At 42.4% G+C, this 19,938-nt stretch overlaps 1 protein-coding gene across 1 annotated transcript; it reads left to right on the top strand.

Annotated features, from left to right (window-relative positions):
• Positions 1-5,127: 5,127 nt before the first annotated feature.
• On the top strand, positions 5,128-12,569 carry WFDC13 (WAP four-disulfide core domain 13). The gene is made up of 4 exons (XM_036827595.1): positions 5,128-5,335; positions 7,916-8,066; positions 9,332-9,396; positions 12,006-12,569. The coding sequence occupies exons 1-3, from the start codon at positions 5,248-5,250 to the stop codon at positions 9,372-9,374; spliced, it is 282 nt and encodes a 93-aa protein (XP_036683490.1). The 5' UTR covers positions 5,128-5,247; the 3' UTR covers positions 9,375-9,396; positions 12,006-12,569.
• Positions 12,570-19,938: the final 7,369 nt, after the last annotated feature.

Raw genomic sequence — 19,938 nt, 5'->3', positions numbered from 1 at the left:
GGTGCTGTCACATCCAGCAAGACACAAGTTCAGATAAAACCAGAAGCAACTGGGGGTGGGGGTGATAATATTAGGAGTTTGGGGTTAACATATACATACTACTATATATAAAATAGGTAAACAACAAGGACCTACTGTGTAGCACAGGGAACTATACTCAATATCTTTTAATAACCTATAATGGAAAAGAATCTGAAAAGGAATATGTATGTATGTAGGTATGTATGTATGTATAACTGAATCACTTTGCTGTACACTTGAAACTAACACAACACTGTAAGTTAATTATACTTAAATTTTAAAATAAAATAAAATATTTAATTAAAATAAATTTTAAAGACCAGAAGCAATCTATTGTACACTAGAAGTCGTACATCTGGGATAAGGCCAAGCAGGTCCATATAGCGCAAGAAAAATACACAGACAGGTGGTTTAGGTCTCTATGTCACCTAACACTGTCATGTCTAAGCTTCTCTGTCAGCTCCCACCTGTGGCTTCAGGAGCTATTCTCTAATTATCAGCTGATGCAGCAGGAAAAAATGAGGAAGTCTGGTTCACGGATGGGTTGGGTCTCTATGTGTGTGTAAGCTGAAAATGCCACACTACTTTCCTACTGATGCGCTGCCTGAGGTGTTGTTTTTAAGACAGGGCAGAGGAATTCCTCCCTGTGGACAGAGGTTCAGATGATACAACTGGAGTATCAGTTGGGAGCAGGGATCTGAGATAGGGGTATTTGTGGCACTCTTAAATAGTGGTGAATGCTTGGCAGGTTAGCCAGAGGTCTGAAAGAAACAACAAGCCAGGAAGCTTGGAGACAAGGAGTTTGAAGAAGAGATGTGGCTGGATGAATGGAAGCGGGTGCTAAGTGTGCATCACTGCAGAAGAGGCATGATACACCTGGATACACTGAATGCCTTGGCCAATTCATGTAGGTCAGACTCTGTCTTAGGCCATACCAGTGCTTTCACAATGGACCCATGAACAGAGTAGCCATGATGACAGGACACATGGAAAAGAATGAAATTGGACCCTTATCTCACACCATATATAAAGATTAATTCAAAGTTGATCAATGATTTAAATATAAGTTACAAAATTCCTAGAAGAAAATATAGAGATGAATTATCATGACCTTGGATTAGGCAATGGATTCTTAGAAATGACACCAGAAGCACAGAAACAACAACAACGACAAATAGATAAATTGGACTTTATCAAAGTTTTAAAAAGTTTGTGCATCAAATGGCTATCAAAAAAAGTGAAAAGGGACTTCCCTGGTGGCACAGTGGTTAAGAATCCACCTGCCAATGCAGGGGACATGGGTTCGATCCCCGGTCCCAGAAGATCCCACATACCGTGGAGCAACTAAGCCCGTGCACCACAACTACTGAGCCTGAGCCCTAGAGCTCGCGAGCCACAACTACTGAGCCCATGCACCACAACTACGGAAGTCCACGCACTCTAGGGCCCACGTGCTGCAACGACTGAGTCTGCATGCCACAACTACTGAAGCCTGTGTGCCTAGAGCCCGTGCTCCGCAGCAAGAAGCCACTGCAATGAGAAGCCCATGCACCGCAATGAAGACCCAATGCAGCCAAAAAAGAAAAAAACTTTTTTTAGAAAAGTGAAAAGACAACCTATAAAGAGGGAGAAAATATTTCAAAATCACGTATTTGATAAGGGTCTAATATCCAGAATACATAAAGGATTCTTACAATTCAAGAAGGAGAAGATTAAAAAACCCAATTAAAAAATTGCAAAGAGCTTGAATAGACATTTCTCCGAAGAAGTTGTAGAAATGGTCAGCAAGTACCTGAAAAGATGCTCAACATCATTGGTTATTAGGGAAGTGAAAATTAAACCCACAGTCAGATGCCACTTCACACCCACATGGATGAGTATAGCCCAAAAAAAAAGGAAAATAGTAAGTGTTGACAGGGGTGTGGAGAAATTGAAACCCTCATGCATTAGTGATAAAAATGTTCAACCACTGTGGAAATAGTTTGTAGTTTCCTCAATGTAAACATATAAAATTAAACATATAACCCAGCAATCCCACTGCTAGGTATATACTCAAAAGAATTGAAAATAGATGGTGGGAGGTGGGGGCGGGGGTAGAATTGATGAAGATAATAAAACTTCCAGTTATAAGTTAAATAAGTACTAGGGATGTAATGTGCAACATTATAAATATACTGAACACTGCTGTATATTATATATAAAAGTTTTTAAGAGAGTAAATCCTGAGTTATCATAACAAGGAAAAAATTTTCTTCTGTTTATTTTTTAAATTTTTATTGGACTATAATTGATTTAAAATGTTGTGTTAGTTTCAGGTGTACAGCAAAGTGAATCAGTTATATATACACATATACCCACTCTTTTTCAGATTCTTTTCCCATATAGGCCATTAGAGTATTGAATATAGAGTTCCCTGTGCTATAGAGTAGGTCATTATTAGTTATCTATTTTATATATACTAGTGTGTGTATGTCATTCCCAATCTCCCAATTTATCCCTCCTCCCCTTCCCCCCTGGTAACCATAAGTTTGTTTTCTACATCTGTGACTCTATTTCTGTTTTGTAAACAAGTTTATCTGTACCATTTTTTTAGATTCCACATATAAGCAATATCATATGATATTTGTCTTTGTCTGACTTACTTCACTCAGTATGACAGTCTCTAGGTCCATCCATGTTGCTGCAAATGACATTATTTCATTCTTTTTTATGGCTGAGTAATATTCCATTGTATATATGCACCACACCTTCTTTGTCCATTCCTCTGTCGATGGGCATTTAGTTTCCTTCCATGTCCTGGCTATTGTAAATAGTGCTGCAATGAACATTGGGGTGCATGTATCTTTTTGAATTATGGTTTTCTCCAGGTATATGCCCAGGAGTAGGATTGCTGGGTCATATGGTAGTTCTATTTTTAGTTTTTTAAGGAACCTCCATACTGTTCTCCATAGTGGCTGTACCAATTTACATTCCCACCAACAGTGTAGGAGGGTTCCCTTTTCTCCACACCCTCTCTAGCATTTATTGTTTGTAGATTTTTTGATGGTGGCCATTCTGACCAGTGTGAGGTGATACCTCACTGCAGTTTTGATTTGCATTTCTCTAAAAATTAGTGATGCTTCTATAATTTTGTGTCTATATGAGATGATGGATGTTCACTAAACTTACTGTGGTCATCATTTCATGATGTATGTTAAGTCACATCATTGTGCTGTACACCTTAAACTTATATAGTGCTGTATGTCAACTATATCTCAGTGAAACTAGAAAAAAAGAATAGAAAATAGGTACTAAAAAAAAATACTTGTACACAAATGTTCATACTGCACTATTCACAATCACCAAAGGGTAGAAACAACGCAAATGTCCATCAACAGATGAATGGATAAGCAAATTGTGGTATATACATACAAAGGAATATTATTCAGATACAGTATAAAAATGATAATACACAATGATCAAATTAGATGACTAGAGAAATGCAAGAATGGTTCAATGTTAGAAAATCTGAAATGTAATTCAATACGTGAACAGGTTAAAGGAGAAAAATAATGTTATCATCTCAACATATGTAGGAAAAAAACAAATAGAATTTCACATAAATTGATGAAAGTTTTCTTTTCATGTCAGAAAAGAAAGAGAACTTTCTAAACCTGATAAGAGATGTTTGTGAGAAACATAAAACAGGCACTATCAAGCAACCTAAATGTCCATTGATAGATGAATGGATAAAGAAGGTGTGATACATATGTATGATGAAATACTACTCAGCCATAAAAAAGAATGAAATAATGCCATTTGCAGCAACATGGATGGACCTAGAGATTATCATACTAAGTGAAGTAAGTCAGAAAGAGAGAGACAAATATCATATGATACCACTTATATGTGGAATCTAAAATATGATACAAATGAACTTATTTACAAAACAGAAACAGACTCACAGGCATAGAAAACAAACTTATGGTTACCAAAGGGGAAAGGAGGGGATGGGATAAATTAGGAGTTTGGGATTATCAGGTACAAACTACTATATATAAAATAAGTAAACAACGAGGTCTCACTGTATAGCACAGGGAACTATATTCAATATCCTGTAATAAACCATAATGGAAAAGAATATGAAAAAGAATATATACATATATGTATAACTGAATCACTTTGCTATACACCAGAATCTAACACAACATTGTAAATCAACTCCAATTAAAAAAATAGGACTTCCCTGGTGGCGCAGTGGTTAAGAATCTGCCTGCCAATGCAGGGGACACGGGTTCAAGCCCTGGCCAGGGAAGATCCCACATGCTGTGGAGCAAATAAGCCCGTGCACCACAACTACTGAGCCTGCACTCTAGAGCTCGTGTGCCACAACTACTGAAGCCCGCGTGCTTAGAGCCCGTGCTCCGCAACAAGAGAAGCCACGACAATGAGAGGCCTGTGCACCACAACGAAGAGTAGACCCCGCTTGCTGCAACCAGAGAAAGCCCACGTACAGCAACGCAGCCAAAAAATTTTTAATTAATTATTCAATTAATTAATAAAAAAAAAAAACAGACACTATCCTAAAAGGGAGACTTAAGAATCTTTCATTTTAAATCAGGAATCAGACAAGAGCATACACTATCACCCCTTCTGCACAATCATGTTTGGAAGTCCTGACCGGCACGAGGCATTAAAAAGGGCATAAAGTTCAAAGAGGAAAAATACAACAGTCGTTATTTGCAGATAATGTTGAATACATTGAACACTGAAAAGAACACACCCGAAATTATGATAAACAATGGGAGAGTTTAGCAAGGTAAACAGATCAATATACAAAAGTCATTTACCTACATTAGCAACAAACGAAAAGAAATAATTAAAAAGTTAGGATACTATTTACAATTTCACTTTAATAATTCAAACCTCCAGGAATAAATATAACAAAGACATGCCAGAACTACGTGGAAAAATTTGTTAAGTTTTTGTGAAAGGATTCTAACAAGATCTACATAAAGGAGAGAAGTAACAAGGTCAAGATTAGGGGGGTGACAAGGGTGTGCGTTTGAAAACACTACCTGGCCCTGGAGTGGGTGTGGTTGGGAGGGGCTTGGGTTTCTGCCAAAGTCCCCTGATTGGAGTACACGGTGTAAGGCCAGTCACAGCTTGCCTTCACTCTCCCTTCTCCTCTAAGCTGTGCCTGGTCACAGCTTTGGCCAGGACTTACCCACCCATCTCACCAGCAGCATGAAGCCTGCGCTGCTTTTCCAGCTCCTGCTGTTGACTTGCTTAGCACCACAGCTGGTGTCTGGGAGTCCCAAGCAACATTTTTCGAGTAGGTGCTGGGTCTGGGCCCAGGGGAGGGAAGAAGCATCTGGAGAGATGAGAGGATGTGAGGGCCGGGCACGTCTCGTAAAAAAACTACAGTATCGTGTTCAAGAGTCCAGTTTTATTGTCAGCAATATCTAGGTTTGAATCCCCGTTCTGATGCTTACTGAGTGATCTTGGGCAAAGTGTCTGGACCTTGGATTTTATTTTTGTGATGGATACAACGATAGTGGGATAGTCGGGAGAAGAAACAGAGGTAATATGTGCAGACATAGAGCACCCTTACTGGACCATGGTAATTGCTCAGTAAGTATTAACTACTGTAAATGTTACCAGCTCCATCATCCAGCTTCTTCTTGCTACCCCTGGTTCCTTCATGGATGCTTGGGCCAACTTTTCAATCATTAAAACAGAGAGGAAAATTCAGTTGGTGGAACCTACATAATCTTAGCCTTGGAGGATGTTTTGGGAGGAAAGGAAACAAAGTCTTGCATTTCATTTCCCACGGTAAACATTCAGAGGTACCTGCACAATTATCAGTGATTAGCATCAACGGGAAGGTGTAGAGAACATCTCTGCAGCCACTGTTGCCCAGATCCAACCAAACAAAAGCTCTGGCCACAGTTACACGGATGACCAAAACCAAATGGAAAATGAGCTGTTATTCATCATACCTGCACTCTTCCATAGGGAGAGTATTTTCAGAGTACTGGGGGCTCAGAACAGGGCTATGTGTAGTATTTCATGTGTCTGGGGAGGCAAAGTCCTGTTTTAGGGTTCTCAGAGAGAGCATGCAGGTTTATAAGACTGAGGAAGGCTAAGCAAGCTGCAAGAGAACAGGGGTATCCAGGGTAGAGTTAATTGGAGAACCAAGGACTCCAATTTGAGGAGAGATGCAAGAGCCTTTATGAAAGACTGGTAAGTACCGTAGCGAGATACCCAGAAGAGCAGGCAAAACTTGAGGTCAACCTCTCTGAGATTCCTGGCTCATGGACTCCTTTTCCACACTGTTCCATTGAGCCCCAAGCTCTCCAAAGTGGGGATCAGTTCCAGGGAGCTAAGGGATGACAGAGAGGCACAGGGTGAGGGCTGAGTACTGGTCTCTGCCAAACTGTCAACAGCTGGGGCCTCGGCTTCTTACCCACCGTCTCTGGTGTCATTTGCTGTTACAATTCTAGCCCCAACTTCACTCATCACTTATTCCTTTCAGATCAGCATGATATCCTACAGACCCTCTTATAATTGCAAGTATCTTCAGAGCAATAAATCAACAAAGGCTTATAGAATGCTCCTCCTATGACATTTGCCCCAGAGAAAAGTCAGAAGGTACAAAAATTAGATCTGGCTGGGCTTGGATAAAGGGGTTCATGGGGTTCATCCTTAATGCCTTAGATTTCAGGAACAGAGAGAATATTGTGAGTTGGAGCCTTGGGGCAGGATCTGGTGGAGGTGCTCTTGGCTTTGACCTGACTACTGGCGGATGGGGGTAAAGGGATGTCAGCATGAAATGCTTATTCTTCCCTAACAGTAGAAAGTGGGGGACCCTGGGCTTCCCTGGTGGTGTAGTGGTTAAGAATCCGCCTGCCAATGCAGGGGACACGGGTTCGAGCCCTGGTCTGGGAAGATCCCACATGCTGCGGAGCAACTAAGCCCGTGCGCCACAACTACTGAGCCTGCGCTTTAGAGCCCGTGAGCCACAACTACCAAGCCCGCGGGCTGCAACTACTGAAGCCTGCGCGCCTAGAGCCTGTGCTCCACAAGAGAAGCCACCGCAATGAGAAACCCACGCACCGCAACGAAGAGTAGCCCCCGCTCACCGCAACTAGAGAAAGCCCGCACGCAGCAACGAAAACCCAACATAGCCAAAAATAAAATAAATTAAATAAATTTAAAATTTTTTAAAAACCACGAAAAAAAAGTTATTTAAAAAAGAAAGTGGGGGACCCTGGTGCTCTGGTCTCCTCATCACTAGAGACCTGGGAAGAAGGAGCAGCTGATCTTTGCACCCCATTCTGAAACACCCATCCTTCTCCCCATTAAAGAAGTCACCCCCAGAACTCATTTGTGATTTGGGTTCTAGCATTCTGATGCCAATAACTAGAGTGTGCTGTGCAGTCTTCATCCTTTTCAAAAATCACCCCTTTCACTCGTTCTTCCTATATGCAAATAACACATGTTAGGTGAAACCCTAGGATAAGCTATATTGTTTGCTTGAGACTACACAATGAATCAGTGCAAATGGACCACACACCCCTCTCTTGCTCACCACGCACACCGTTCATTCCCTTGAACTGGACTTAACCAGGGTCTGTGAGGACTTGGCATCTGATCTGCAAGGATGATGAATGACCCGTGGGTGCAGGATTCTCCCAAACTCTGTCTTTGATCAAATATCCAAGCCCTGGTTTTCCCTGCTGAGAACTCAGAGGAAGACAGCGGCTAAGGACAAAATCTTATTCCACCTCCCTGTGGCCACATGAAGGGGATCAGGGTGGCTGGTTCTCTGGCAGTTCCCTGGGCTTTTGGAGTTCTGAATGTCACTCCAGCCTGTTGTTTAGGCCCTTCTCTTTCCTGTTCTCTGTTCCAGGGTATATCTTGGAACCTCCACCCTGCAGATCAGACCCTGAAAACTGTACTCATTTCTGCACATTGCAGGAAGATTGCCATCCAGGATTTCAGTGCTGTTCTGCCTTCTGTGGTATAGTCTGTACATTAAACAAAAATGTAAACCGTGAAAGGTAAGGAGCTTCTCCTGCCCAGCCCTGACCTTAGAGCTGCTGGTGGGAGCTCGACAGAAGAGTCTCTTACCAGACAATGGATCTCTTTTTCTCTCTAAGATTCTCTTTCTCATTACCAAGAATAATTTCCATAAATGTCCTGATTAAAAGAGCCTTCCTCCACTCCTGAACTATATAATCATTCTCTCCCTATCACCACATCTGTCAATCTCTGTATCAGCCTCTCTGAACACACCAATAAACCTCTCCATCCACAGACCCTGCCCTGTCCCAGAATCCACCTTTATCCCAGGGTCTGGGACACCATACCTGGAGCTGCGTCACCTGAATCCCAAAGCAACTTTGTTCTGTTTTTGCTTGCCCTCTTTTGCCAAACACCATTCTTTGTCCCCCCCATGTTCCTGGGCTCTGAATATCCTCCAGCCCAAGGGACCCTTTGGTTACTTGCCCAGGCATTAGCACTGGCCCCAACTCTGCCGAATGGAGAGAACTCCCAAAACAGAGAAAAAGCATTACAGGCCTGATGAAATGTCTGGTTTCTAATCCTGTCTTGCAACAGTGTCTTCCTATGACCTTGAGGAAGACAGTTTCCCATTCTTGCCTTTCATTTTCTCATGCAGAAAATGGGGACTCTTTTTTTTCAGCCTTGCAAGATTGTTATGGAGGTCCACATGAGGTCTCAAAAGACCCACAAGGCAGAAGACTCAACCAGCAAGCTTCTAAAACATTTTATTCTCTGCTATATACTCTGCCTTGAGCATAGTAGCCCACATAGTACCTTGTCTCTGAGACAAGGCCCAGAGGGATCAAGTATGGGCCCAGAACCAGATACCTGGACCCACATCCAGGCTCCACCATTTCTTGGCTGAGTGATAAGTTAGTCAACCACTCTCTGGACATCAGCTTCCCCATCTTAAAAACTGGAACAACAAGAGTGAGATTAAAATAGATAACCCATGTAATTTCTAAAAACATCACTTGATGCATAATTACTCAGTAAATTTTAGCGATGAGCTAACCACTTCTCTCTCAAGACTGGCCCTTGCAACTTAACTCCATGTCTTTCAAGGCTCCACATTGGAAGGCACAAGCCTAAGTCTGACTCCTTGTTGTCACTGGGTTCTTTGAGGTTCTGCTTTCCCTATGGCATGAGGACTTAGCTTCACGGCCTCGTTTCAATGATGGAAGTAATGGAAAATTTTAAAATGATATCTCTAAGAACAAAACTTTACCAGATAACATTAGAAAATCTTTTTCTTCTACAGACTCAAAACCAAGACCTTGAGAAACACCAGGGCTGGCAAGTGAGACATGTTTCCCAGAGCATGTTGTAAGTATCAGGGTTGGACCTGGGCTTTCCCGACAAGTTTTCCCCAGTTTTCCTTCTCCAGCCTCTCTAGGGACTCAGATATTCCCACAAGGTCAGAAGAGCCTTTTGTCATTGACGGCCCCCTCCTGCACAGTTCCCCTCCTGGGGCTATGTCCTCACTCCCTGGGGCAGGATGTGGTCCAGGGTGAGTTCTGCAACACAGAACAGCATAAGGAGGCAGGGTCATGGCCCAAGGGGGAGCACAGGACACTCAGATCTGAGCTTTTGCCAGGGAACAGTGTCTGCCAGCCTCTGGGTCGACAGCGCCCTAGGCAAGGAGTCAAGCTGAGCCCTTCACACTGTGTGGCCTTGGCCAGCTCACTCTACATCTCTGAGACCATCAGCTTCCTCATGGGAAAGATGAAGAGGACATCCATACCTCGGGTTTTGTGAGGATTACATGAGGTCACGTGGAATGAAAGAACTTGGTCATTGCAAAGATTCTGCAAAAGTTAGAAGTTGCCAGCAACTCACTCTTTCTGGGTTCCAGATTTTTCCTCTTTAAAAAAAGGGGGATTATCTTTATTATTTTACCAATGTTACAAGAAAGGTGAGCAAAATTGAGTCTTCTGTAACTCTGCCACCAAAAGGAAGCTACTCTTCATATCTTGGTAGAATTTGTTTCAGACTGGGGAGAAATTAGGACCTTAGGGTCTTCTAACAGTCCTTCTGAAGTCACCAGAGTTTCCAAGTTAGAACCGTGGTATTTCAGCTTAGAAACCCTGTACAAAGGAGTTCAAAAAATAGTAGCAAGCAGAGGCCAGTAGAGGTGTTGAAGTGCATGAGGACCACTTTCACCCTTGCTCGGGCCCTCATGAGCCAACCATACTAACTTCCTCTGCACCTTATAATAATTAACTGCCCAGGTCACACACTGGCCAGCAATCAATGCATCAGCATTGTGACCTAATCCAGGGCCTGTGCAGCATTCACTGCGAGATCTGTTAGATCCACGTGTTGCAGTGTTTGCTCTCCCCCATCTTGCAGCCTGTCCTCTGCAGAATGGTTCCCCTCAACTGACCATTCCTGCTCTGGAGCCCCTGGTGTTGGCTGGGAAGATCAGGTGAGGCAGGAGATGGCAGTGCCAATGAGGGCCTGAAAAAAATACTGATCTTATTCCCAGCAAGTGCAGTGTTGAGCTTCCTGTGGCGACCGGGCATGGAGGACAGAATAGCTCAAGCAGATCTGATCACAAACTTCCAGGAAACTTGGTGGGGCTCTGGTGGGAGTAGTCAAGGGCTTCCAACTTTGTCAGTGAGAACTAACATTCTTAGCCAAGTTGTGCTTCATCTCATGGGGTCCTCACAGCAACCATAATACCCAGTTTACAGACAAGGGAACCGAGAATCATAGAGTTAAAGTAATACGCTCAGCGCTAGCCAACTGGTCAGTGGTGGAGCTGGATTACAAACCCAAGGCTTGGGATGCCTTAGTCCCAAAGGATTGTTTCCTTGGGTGGCTTAGTTCACTTCTGCTGAGTAGATTCTCACACTTCCTGTTTCCACTGAATGTTTTCACTGATGCTTTTCCTCCTGCTTTCAACTCGGGCCTCACGACTCCCCATTCCCTTTCACGTTTAGAAACCTGCCTCACTAAACTTGGTCTTTCTCCAAGGCCCCAGGCACTCTCTCCCTCTGTCCTCTAACTCAAGCTCTTATCTCTGCCCGGAATGTTTTTCTCCCACTTTTCAACAAACTCCCACTCATGCTTCAAGTTTCATATTAAATAAAAATCTGCATGGAAGCTTCACCAATTCACCCCAGACAGAATGGTTCTCCTTTTCTTTTCACAGAACCTTATCTTGGCCCTACTTTAAACTTTATCACTTTATACTGTAATTGTTTAACTCAGTATTTTCTCAACCTAGAGTATGAGTCCCATAAAAGTAGGAACTGTGTCTGACTTCTTTGCCACGGTACCCTAAAACCCAAAACCATACCTTGCATATAGTGAGGACATCATTCTGACTTTTCAAATGGGCTGAGAAGCAGGCTGGCAAGGTGTAGCCTAATCCTAACACTTCATGAATTTTTCTCACAAAGAAAATCTTCACTGGCTAGTCCAGAAGCCCTCAGATACCAGCTGTCTACTTCAATTGTGTCTCCTGGACTCAGGTGTTTTACAAATTATTTTTCTTAAAGGCAAATTTATATTTGATTTGGAAAATAGAATAGGAGGGAAAACAAACAAAAAAGAAGCGTGGGAATATCCCATTCAGAGGGAGGACTAGGATAGACTAAGGGCGAGGGCTAGGGGTCCTGGCTGCTCTGGGACTCAGTCCGGCTCTGCCCTTGCTGACCTGGAGACGCTGAGTATTTCCGAGTCCTCAAGGCTCCAACCTCTTCATCTGTAAATGGAGCTGAATAATACCTACCCCAGGTGTGTCACGATACAAAATGAGATGGCACAGGCAAAGCACATACCACAGTGCCTGGCAGAGAGTCTAAGGAAAATGTTGCTATTATTATTTGTGTCTTCCCAAACTTTCATTTATCCAAAATTCTTGTTTTATAAAGGAATCAACATGTACATTCCACCTTAAACTCTATGTTTTTAAACTTTTCCTCTAGGTTCCATATAAATTAGCTCCCAAAGAAGACAAGTATCGTGTCTCTGATCTCTGAAATATCTTCTCAGATGGAACAAGGCATATTTGTGGAAAGTACTCCATCCCTGAGAGAGCATGTGATTAAATCAAATGATAAAAGCTCAGCTAATTTAACAATGATCTCGATTTCTCTACTAAACCTCCAGCAGCTATGGAAGATGTTGCTTCCCTCTGCAAGTCCCATGTAAATGTTACCAACTTGGAAATTTGTGGTCACCTACTCCCATGATTCCACTTTGCCCCAGTCACACCCCCTCCAAATGAAGTTTTCCCAAGATAAAGGTATCACCATTCCATATCCCACACCTTTCTTCTAATCTGACACCCTTCTCATCTGGCTGATCTCTGGTAACCCCTGGCCCAGAGCTGGAAACATTGTTCAGAAAACTCTGCAGCCTCCTTTATCACCATGAGTTGACCAGATGTGCTTCAAGTTGATCTAATGAGCCAGGCCTCTCACATTAAGGTTGGCCCATTCAAACTACAGCTGTCACGGTCTTAATCATCTAATCTTCATCTGTCTGTTACCACAGGCACTGGTCACAGGAGTCTATTTAAGTGTAAATTTATATTAATTACAATTCAATAAAATAAAGTATTCTATCAACCCCTCAGTCTCACTAATCACATTGCAAGTGTTTGATAATCTCATGTGACTTGTGGCTAATATATTAAACAATGCAGACATAGAACATTTCCATCACTGCAGAAAAAGTTCTATTGGAAAGCATTGCTTTGAGCTTTATAAAGCTGATGTCTAAATAATAATTGCTAATTAAAAATCATGCCATCAGATGAATGGATAAAGAAGATGTAGCACATATATACAATGGAATATTACTCAGCCATAAAAAGAAACGAAAGTGAGTTATTTGTAGCGAGGTGGATGAACCTAGAGACTGTCATACAGAGTGAAGTAAGTCAGAAAGAGAAAAACAAATACCGTATGCTAACACATATATATGGAACCTAAAAAAAAAAAAATGGTTCTGAAGAACCTAGGGGCAGGACAGGAATAAAGACGCAGACATAGAGAATGGACTTGAGGACACGGGGAGGGGGAAGTGTAAGCTGGGACAAAGTGAGATAGTGGCATGGACATATCTACACTACCAAACGTAAAATAGATAGCTAGTGGGAAGCAGCCGCATAGCACAGGGAGATCAGCTAGGTGCTTTGTGTCCACCTAGAGGGGTGGGATAGGGAGGGTGGGAGGGAGACGCAAGAGGGAGGAGATATGGGGACATATGTATATGTATAGCTGATTCACTTTGTTATACAGCAGAAACCAACATTATTGGAGCAATTATACTCCAATAAAGATGTTAAAAAAAAATCATGATGTCAGAATTTTACAAGGGTTGAATATTATAGAAGTTTTTTTTACATTTAGTGTATTGGTATTTAGTTCCAATTATTCATAAAGGAATAAAATTCGAAGATATGTACTAATTGTTGAAGCATGTATTTGAACTTTTTTACTCAGGGCATAAGAGTGTGATATGAAAAGAGCCTGAGGCAGGAACAGGTAGTGAAGGGACTTGGGAAATGGAGCTCTCCTATTTCATAGGCACCCACAATATGGATTTCCAACTGAAGGAACTGGAGATGATACAGGAATGGACCCATGTTTTTGGAGGATTAAGTGGGTGTTGGACTGCAGGACCCATAGGCATCACACCAGGTGAAGATCATGACTAAAAGCTGTGCTGATGAAATAATGATGTAGTCAAAGATGTTCATCAATATTACTTATGAATATAAAATATATGAATCAGATTTAATACTCAAAAGGAGGAGACTACTTATGTAACTTATAGTAGACCAATGGTGCGAAATGAATGTATTTATGATAGGCTATGGAGTGGGACTTCTTCTGTTGTCTCATAGATTTTAGCTGAGATTTCACAGCTAAAGACAATCATCAATGTTCCAAGCTCATTCTATGAAACCAGCCTCACCCTGATACCAAAATTTGACAAAGATAAAGAAAATTATAGGTTATTTTAAAAAAGAAAGTAAGAAAATCACAGGCCAATATTACTGAAGAACTTAGATGCAAAAAATCCTCAACAAAATATTAGCAAACAGAATTCAACAATACATTAAAACAATCGTGTATCATAATCAGATGAGATTTATCCCAGGGATGCAAAGGTGGTTCAGTATCCACATCAGGGACTTCCCTGGTGGTGCAGTGGTTAAGAATCCGCCTGCCAATGCAGGGAACACGGGTTCGAGCCCTGGTCCAGGAAGATCCCACATGCCGCAGAGCCACTAAGCCCACACGCCACAACTGCTGAGCCTGAGCTCTAGAGCCTGCGAGCCACAACTATTGAGCCCGTGTGCCACAACTACTGAAACTCTCACGCCTAGAGCCCGTGCTCCACAACAAGAGAAGCCACCGCAATGAGAAGCCCATGCACCACAACAAAGAGTAGTCCCCGCTCGCCACAACTAGAGAAAGCCCGCGTGCCACAACAAAGACCCAACGTAGCCAAAAAAAAAAAAAAAAAAAAAAAAGAGTAAAGAGAATGTGGGGTGGGGAAGGGACAGAGTGGGAAGTTCAGGTTAGTCGATGCAAATTATTATATAGAGAATGGATATACAACAAGGTCCTACTGTATAGCACAGGGAACTATATTCAATATCCTGTGATAAACCATAATGGAAAAGAATACAAATAAGAATGTACATACATATATATATGTATAACTGAATCATTTTGCTGTACAGCAGAAATTAACGCAACATTGTAAATCAGCTGTACTTCAATTAAAAAAAAAAAGAGTAAAGGGAATGTGGTGAAGCCAAAGGAGGGGTCAGAGGCTTAGCCTTGGTTGGAATCTGGGACTCTTCTAATGGGAATTTTACTATGTCTTTTTGTATCCTGTCAGCACATCCTGATTGGAAAAAAATTCCCCCTTTAATTCAACCAGAACTAAGTGAATATCTGCCTATGAACAAAGAATTACTTCAAAGATCCTACATGGGAGGTTGACTACTGTACAGGATGCTATATATAAAGGTATGGAATGACTCTGAAGATTTTGAAGAAGGTGTATTGATTCAAGATAGAAATAAGTATAGTAGTGTATCAGTAGGGCTGAGTTGCTTAAGAAACCTTTAATGCAGTAATCAGTCAGGGAACCTGTCCTAGAAGGTGGATGCCCAAGAAAGGAGTTGATTGCTGAAACTTTTCATTAGACAAATCCGGAGAATCTTTTGGTGCAGTGGTGGAGAGAGCTGTTTAACCTGAAGTCAGCAAGTAGTATTAGGCTCATAAATAAAATGAATAAATAAAATCTCTTGCATCTGCAAGGGAGCAGAAAGTAGTCAGAGTGAGACTGGAAGGACATTCTGTCTGGAGTTTATGAATTAAATCCCTTCCCAATTAACCTTGTGACTCAGCCTGGGACGTTTCCAAATGAGACTTGATTGGAAAAAGGTCAGAAGCCTTGGGCCACAGTCCTAAGGGAGAAATACATAAGGTGTATACAGTAATGAGTACAGTGGTGAGATGAAGTAAGATCCTTAGAGCATGTCTAGGAGAGTTAGATGTTCACAATAAATCAAGGAGCTTTTTCTGAAGCTTAAATTTTAAAAACTCCCTGGGTCCACAGGTGCCTGCTTGGAATTCCCTCATTCACCGTAGTCAGGTAATATATGGTGGCCACAAGGGATGAATTACTGGGGTAAACAGTAAATTAAAGATATAAGGATGAACGCCTGTGTTTGGATATCCCAGAAGTTACAAGGACACCAACACAACTCAAGCAGCCTTTATAGGAAGATATATGAAGAGAGACATGGAATTTTAATCATTGATTCTTCCAAAATTTTGCAAACAGTTGGCACTAGATGTCCCAATTGCATCGAGTGTGTCACTCATGTCAAGTGCATCACTCATGGAAGTCCCTCCCCCCATCCATCTTACCTTTTGGCTTCGTCATTCATGGCTCTTATAACCTAGCAGCTGAGAGCTGGGACTGCAGACAATCAGCTTCTGAACTCCTGTATATTGTGAGATTCCTACTTAGAAAATGCACAGGTGCCCTCACATACCTCTTTGGTCAAAAAGCTGTACTTATAACCACCGCGTGCTCCTTTATGAACTTCTGACAGCTGAGGATGTCAAGTTCAAAGTAGCATCTGGATAGTTGTTCAGAGAAATGCCCAATTTCCTTGGGTTCGGCACATTATACTACAGTAAAAAAGCCTGGAAGTACTACTTTGGTCGGGGAGTAACTGGAACCCAAAGGGTCTCTTTCTCTAAAAGACTCCAAAAAACCCACAACAAAACAAATAAAATCCCAACAACTAAGACTTATTAAATGTTAACTTTGGGTCAGACACTGTATACATGTTATCAGTCAACTCCATGGGCCCCAGTGTTTGTCAAAGAAGAGGAGATATGTGTACCAGGGTCTGGGAAGGAAAGCAGGTCCACAATAGCCCAAACCCTAGAGGCTGGTCCCAGACTCCTTGACTGCAAAGGAATTCATGGTTCCACCTAGTGCCAAATCTGTGCCCACATCTCTCCCTATGGAACCAACAAATTGGCACCGAGCTTTTCATGGCTAGACTCAACCGTGTCTGAGCCCACATCTCCAGCATAACTGTGCCAAGCAGCTGAAATACTTCTCCCCACCCCGCTGCCCACTGTTTTATTCGGTTTTTGCCTTTATTAACATCATACCAGATTTATTTCCCTTTTTACCCTCAAACTCATAGTTGGACACAGATGCAATTCATGCTCCTTCCTCGCCCAGTTCTAGACCCAGAAGGATTCCATACAATCATCTGGTCTAATCCCTGCATTTTACAGTTAGAATAATTAAAGCCCAGAGAAAAGGAGGATGGATTCAAAGCCACTTAGATAAAAAGTGGCCTTGATAGAATCAAGGTAAATTATCTTGGGTCTTGTTTTGTTCTAATGAGTTTGATGCGCCTGGCACAGCATTTGACACAGAAGCATGCAGTACACTCCCCTTGATCTCAGACCTCTTATCACATAGTGTCCATCCATACTCTAATAGGCGGAGCTCCTCCATCGTAGCACGTACTCACAACACAATCATGTTTAAGAATGTCATCTTCCCTCTTCTCTCGTATCCCAGCTTTCAAGACTCATCTGGGAACTCATGCTGAAAGGTAATATATGAGGAGCCATGGCCAGGACAGCAGTTGGAATTCCATGAAGTTCTGACAATGTTAGTTCATGGTGGTCCCCTTCCAGGCACATGCTTCCTGACTCTGGTGAATTTGTCTGTACCATTGGCATGTCGGTTCCCACCATCAGCTGGTGTCAGTTTATTAAGCTCTGATCAAACACAAAGTACCTAATTACTCCTCTGGACCATTTTGCAGAAAACTGTCCACTCAGTGGAGTCAGAGATGGGTCCCACCATCTTTTCTCATCATTTAGGTGCTCCCTCCTGGACTGGGAACAAAACTGTGGGTTTGTTTTGTTTTTTGCTTTTATTTTTGGCTGCCTAGGATCGTAGTCGTGGCACACGGGATCTATCATCCTGCAGGCTGTTCATTGTGGCACATGGGCTCTGTAGTTGCAGTGCACAGGCTTAGTTGCCCCATGGGATGTGGGATCTTAGGTCTCCTACCAGGGATGGAACCCACGTCACCTGCATTGGAAGGCGGATTCTTAACCACTGGACCACCAAGGAAGTCCCAAAATTGTGGGTTTTGACTTCAGGAAGAGTATACCTTCTAGGGCATTAGGAAATCCTAACCTAGAGTCTAGCCTCACAATATTCTAAGTTTCTTTCAGGGTAAAGGCTAAGGCAAGAATATAGCCTCTCCTGGGGGTCCCACCACTGCTCTTACCATCTTTTCTAGTCATCTGTAGCAGCAAGTAAAGCACCAAGAAGGGTTCAGATGAACCTCCTGCCTGATGCTATTGGGAGAAGGTAAGAGATATCTTCTCTGAGACGAGACTATTCTTTTACGTAAATTCTTGGTGGTTCTACTTGCATTTAGTTCCCATTTCCCCCACTTCACTACCTTTCAGCCACTGGGGCAGAACAGGATGTGCCAGGTACCCAACCATGAAGCTAATGAACCAAGGGGACCCTGAGTCTCCAAAGCCCCTTCTCACCTTCCAATCAGCATGGTGTCCCGGAAAAAAAGTTATTTAATATGAAGACCTGGGTTCAAGCTAGCTTATGGGTTTATTCATTTATTTATTGCTACTCAACCTGGTTTCAGAAGGATTTAAGGCAACTTACCAAGATTCATAACACAACGTATTTTTAAAAATAAATTTAGCCGATATAAGACAGAGCAAAGGAGATAAAAAGATAATAAACTATGTTAGAACCATGAAGGAGGCTATGAGATGTCTTAAATTGGGTGTAAGCTTTTACAACAGCAACACAATAAGGGAGCACAATCATTTACAAAGTTTAGAGTAAGCATGAAGGTTGACCTTGACCCAAGAAGATACTCAAGAAAAGGAGATATATTTATGGTAGTAAATGGTGAGAGAGACAAGCTCTTTAACATGTTCTCAAAGAGGAAAGTTGTGTGGTGATGTGAACCACACTCTCCAAGACAGCCTCCCATTAGATTCCAGGAAGAATTTCCTGGGGCTACTTCTTTAAGGATTATTAAGCATAGGCTGACAACACACCATTCTGTGACAGTAGTTCTCCGGAGGCCCAACATGGTGTAATCTATGGATGTGTTTAAAGAACCCGGAAGAGGGAACTTCCTGGTGGTCCAATGGTTAGGACTCCGTGCTTTCAGTGCTGAGGGCACGGGTTCAACCCCTGGTTGGGGACACTAAGATCCCACAAGTCGCAGGGTGCAACCAAAAAAAAAAAAAAAATCCAGAAAAAAAAAATGGGTTCATTATCCCCCGTTTTCTTCCATAGGGCTCCACACTATTGTTTTTCTTAGTCCACTTTTAGGAACGTATTGGAAGCAATATTTTTTTTCCTTTTGGCCGCGCCGCGCAGCTTGCGGGATCCTAGTTCCCCGACCAGGGACTGAACCTGGGCCCTCGGCAGTGAAACCGTGGAGTCCTAAGCACTGGACCACCAAGGAATGCCCAAGAAGCAATAGATTTGAGACCAGTCTCCCCAACAAGATCTGACTGGCAAATAGAGTTTGAGCTTGGCTGCAAAGGCTAATTTACCATGAAACTCACGAAGCTTAAGCTTCAAAGCCCCTCACTTGCTCTTCTCAAGGCTCAGTGACTCCCAGGATGAGGTGAAGAAGGAGCAAGCCTCATCCAAGCATGGAGGCAGGCAGCATCGTCCCAACCCAGCAGTGTATACTGCATGCCCTAATGGTGGCCTTAAGGTACTGATATATTCACATCTGGACAATCCCTACTGACAATCTGTTGCATTCATGGTGCAAATTGATCCCATATTTGACCTCAAGGAGAAATCAATCAGATGCTGCACTGCAACCTGTTTGGGGCCAGCCTTCAGGGCTTCATGGCCACATCATGAACCAAGGACGGGCACAGTGGGGATGAGGAGGACTTGGTAGAGCTGGATCAGTGACTGTTAGGGTGCAATGAGAGTCTATTAGGTCAAGACCAAAGAGCTAGAATTCTCCAAAGACTTGCCCCAGGCATGTAGCGCCACCTGAGCCAGAAACTAGGGAGAAAGGTACAGATGTGGCATTACCGAAGTTATAAGCTCAGAAAGAATCTTTCCTAAACAATCAATGACTTAATTTTTTTATTGAGATATAATTCACATATTGTGTAAATTTAAGGTATTCCACATGTTGATTTGATACGTTAATATATTGCAGTATGATTACCACCACAGTGTTAGCTAACGCCATCACCTCACACAATCATTATTCTTTTTTAGTGGTGGGAATGATTAAGATCTGGTCTCTTAGCAACTTGAAGAGTA

This window comes from Balaenoptera musculus, chromosome 15 (assembly GCF_009873245.2).
Source record: "Balaenoptera musculus isolate JJ_BM4_2016_0621 chromosome 15, mBalMus1.pri.v3, whole genome shotgun sequence".
Lineage (NCBI taxonomy): Eukaryota > Metazoa > Chordata > Mammalia > Artiodactyla > Balaenopteridae > Balaenoptera > Balaenoptera musculus.
The sequence above is the reverse complement of the archived record's forward strand: the minus strand, read 5'-3'. Positions and strand labels throughout refer to the sequence as shown.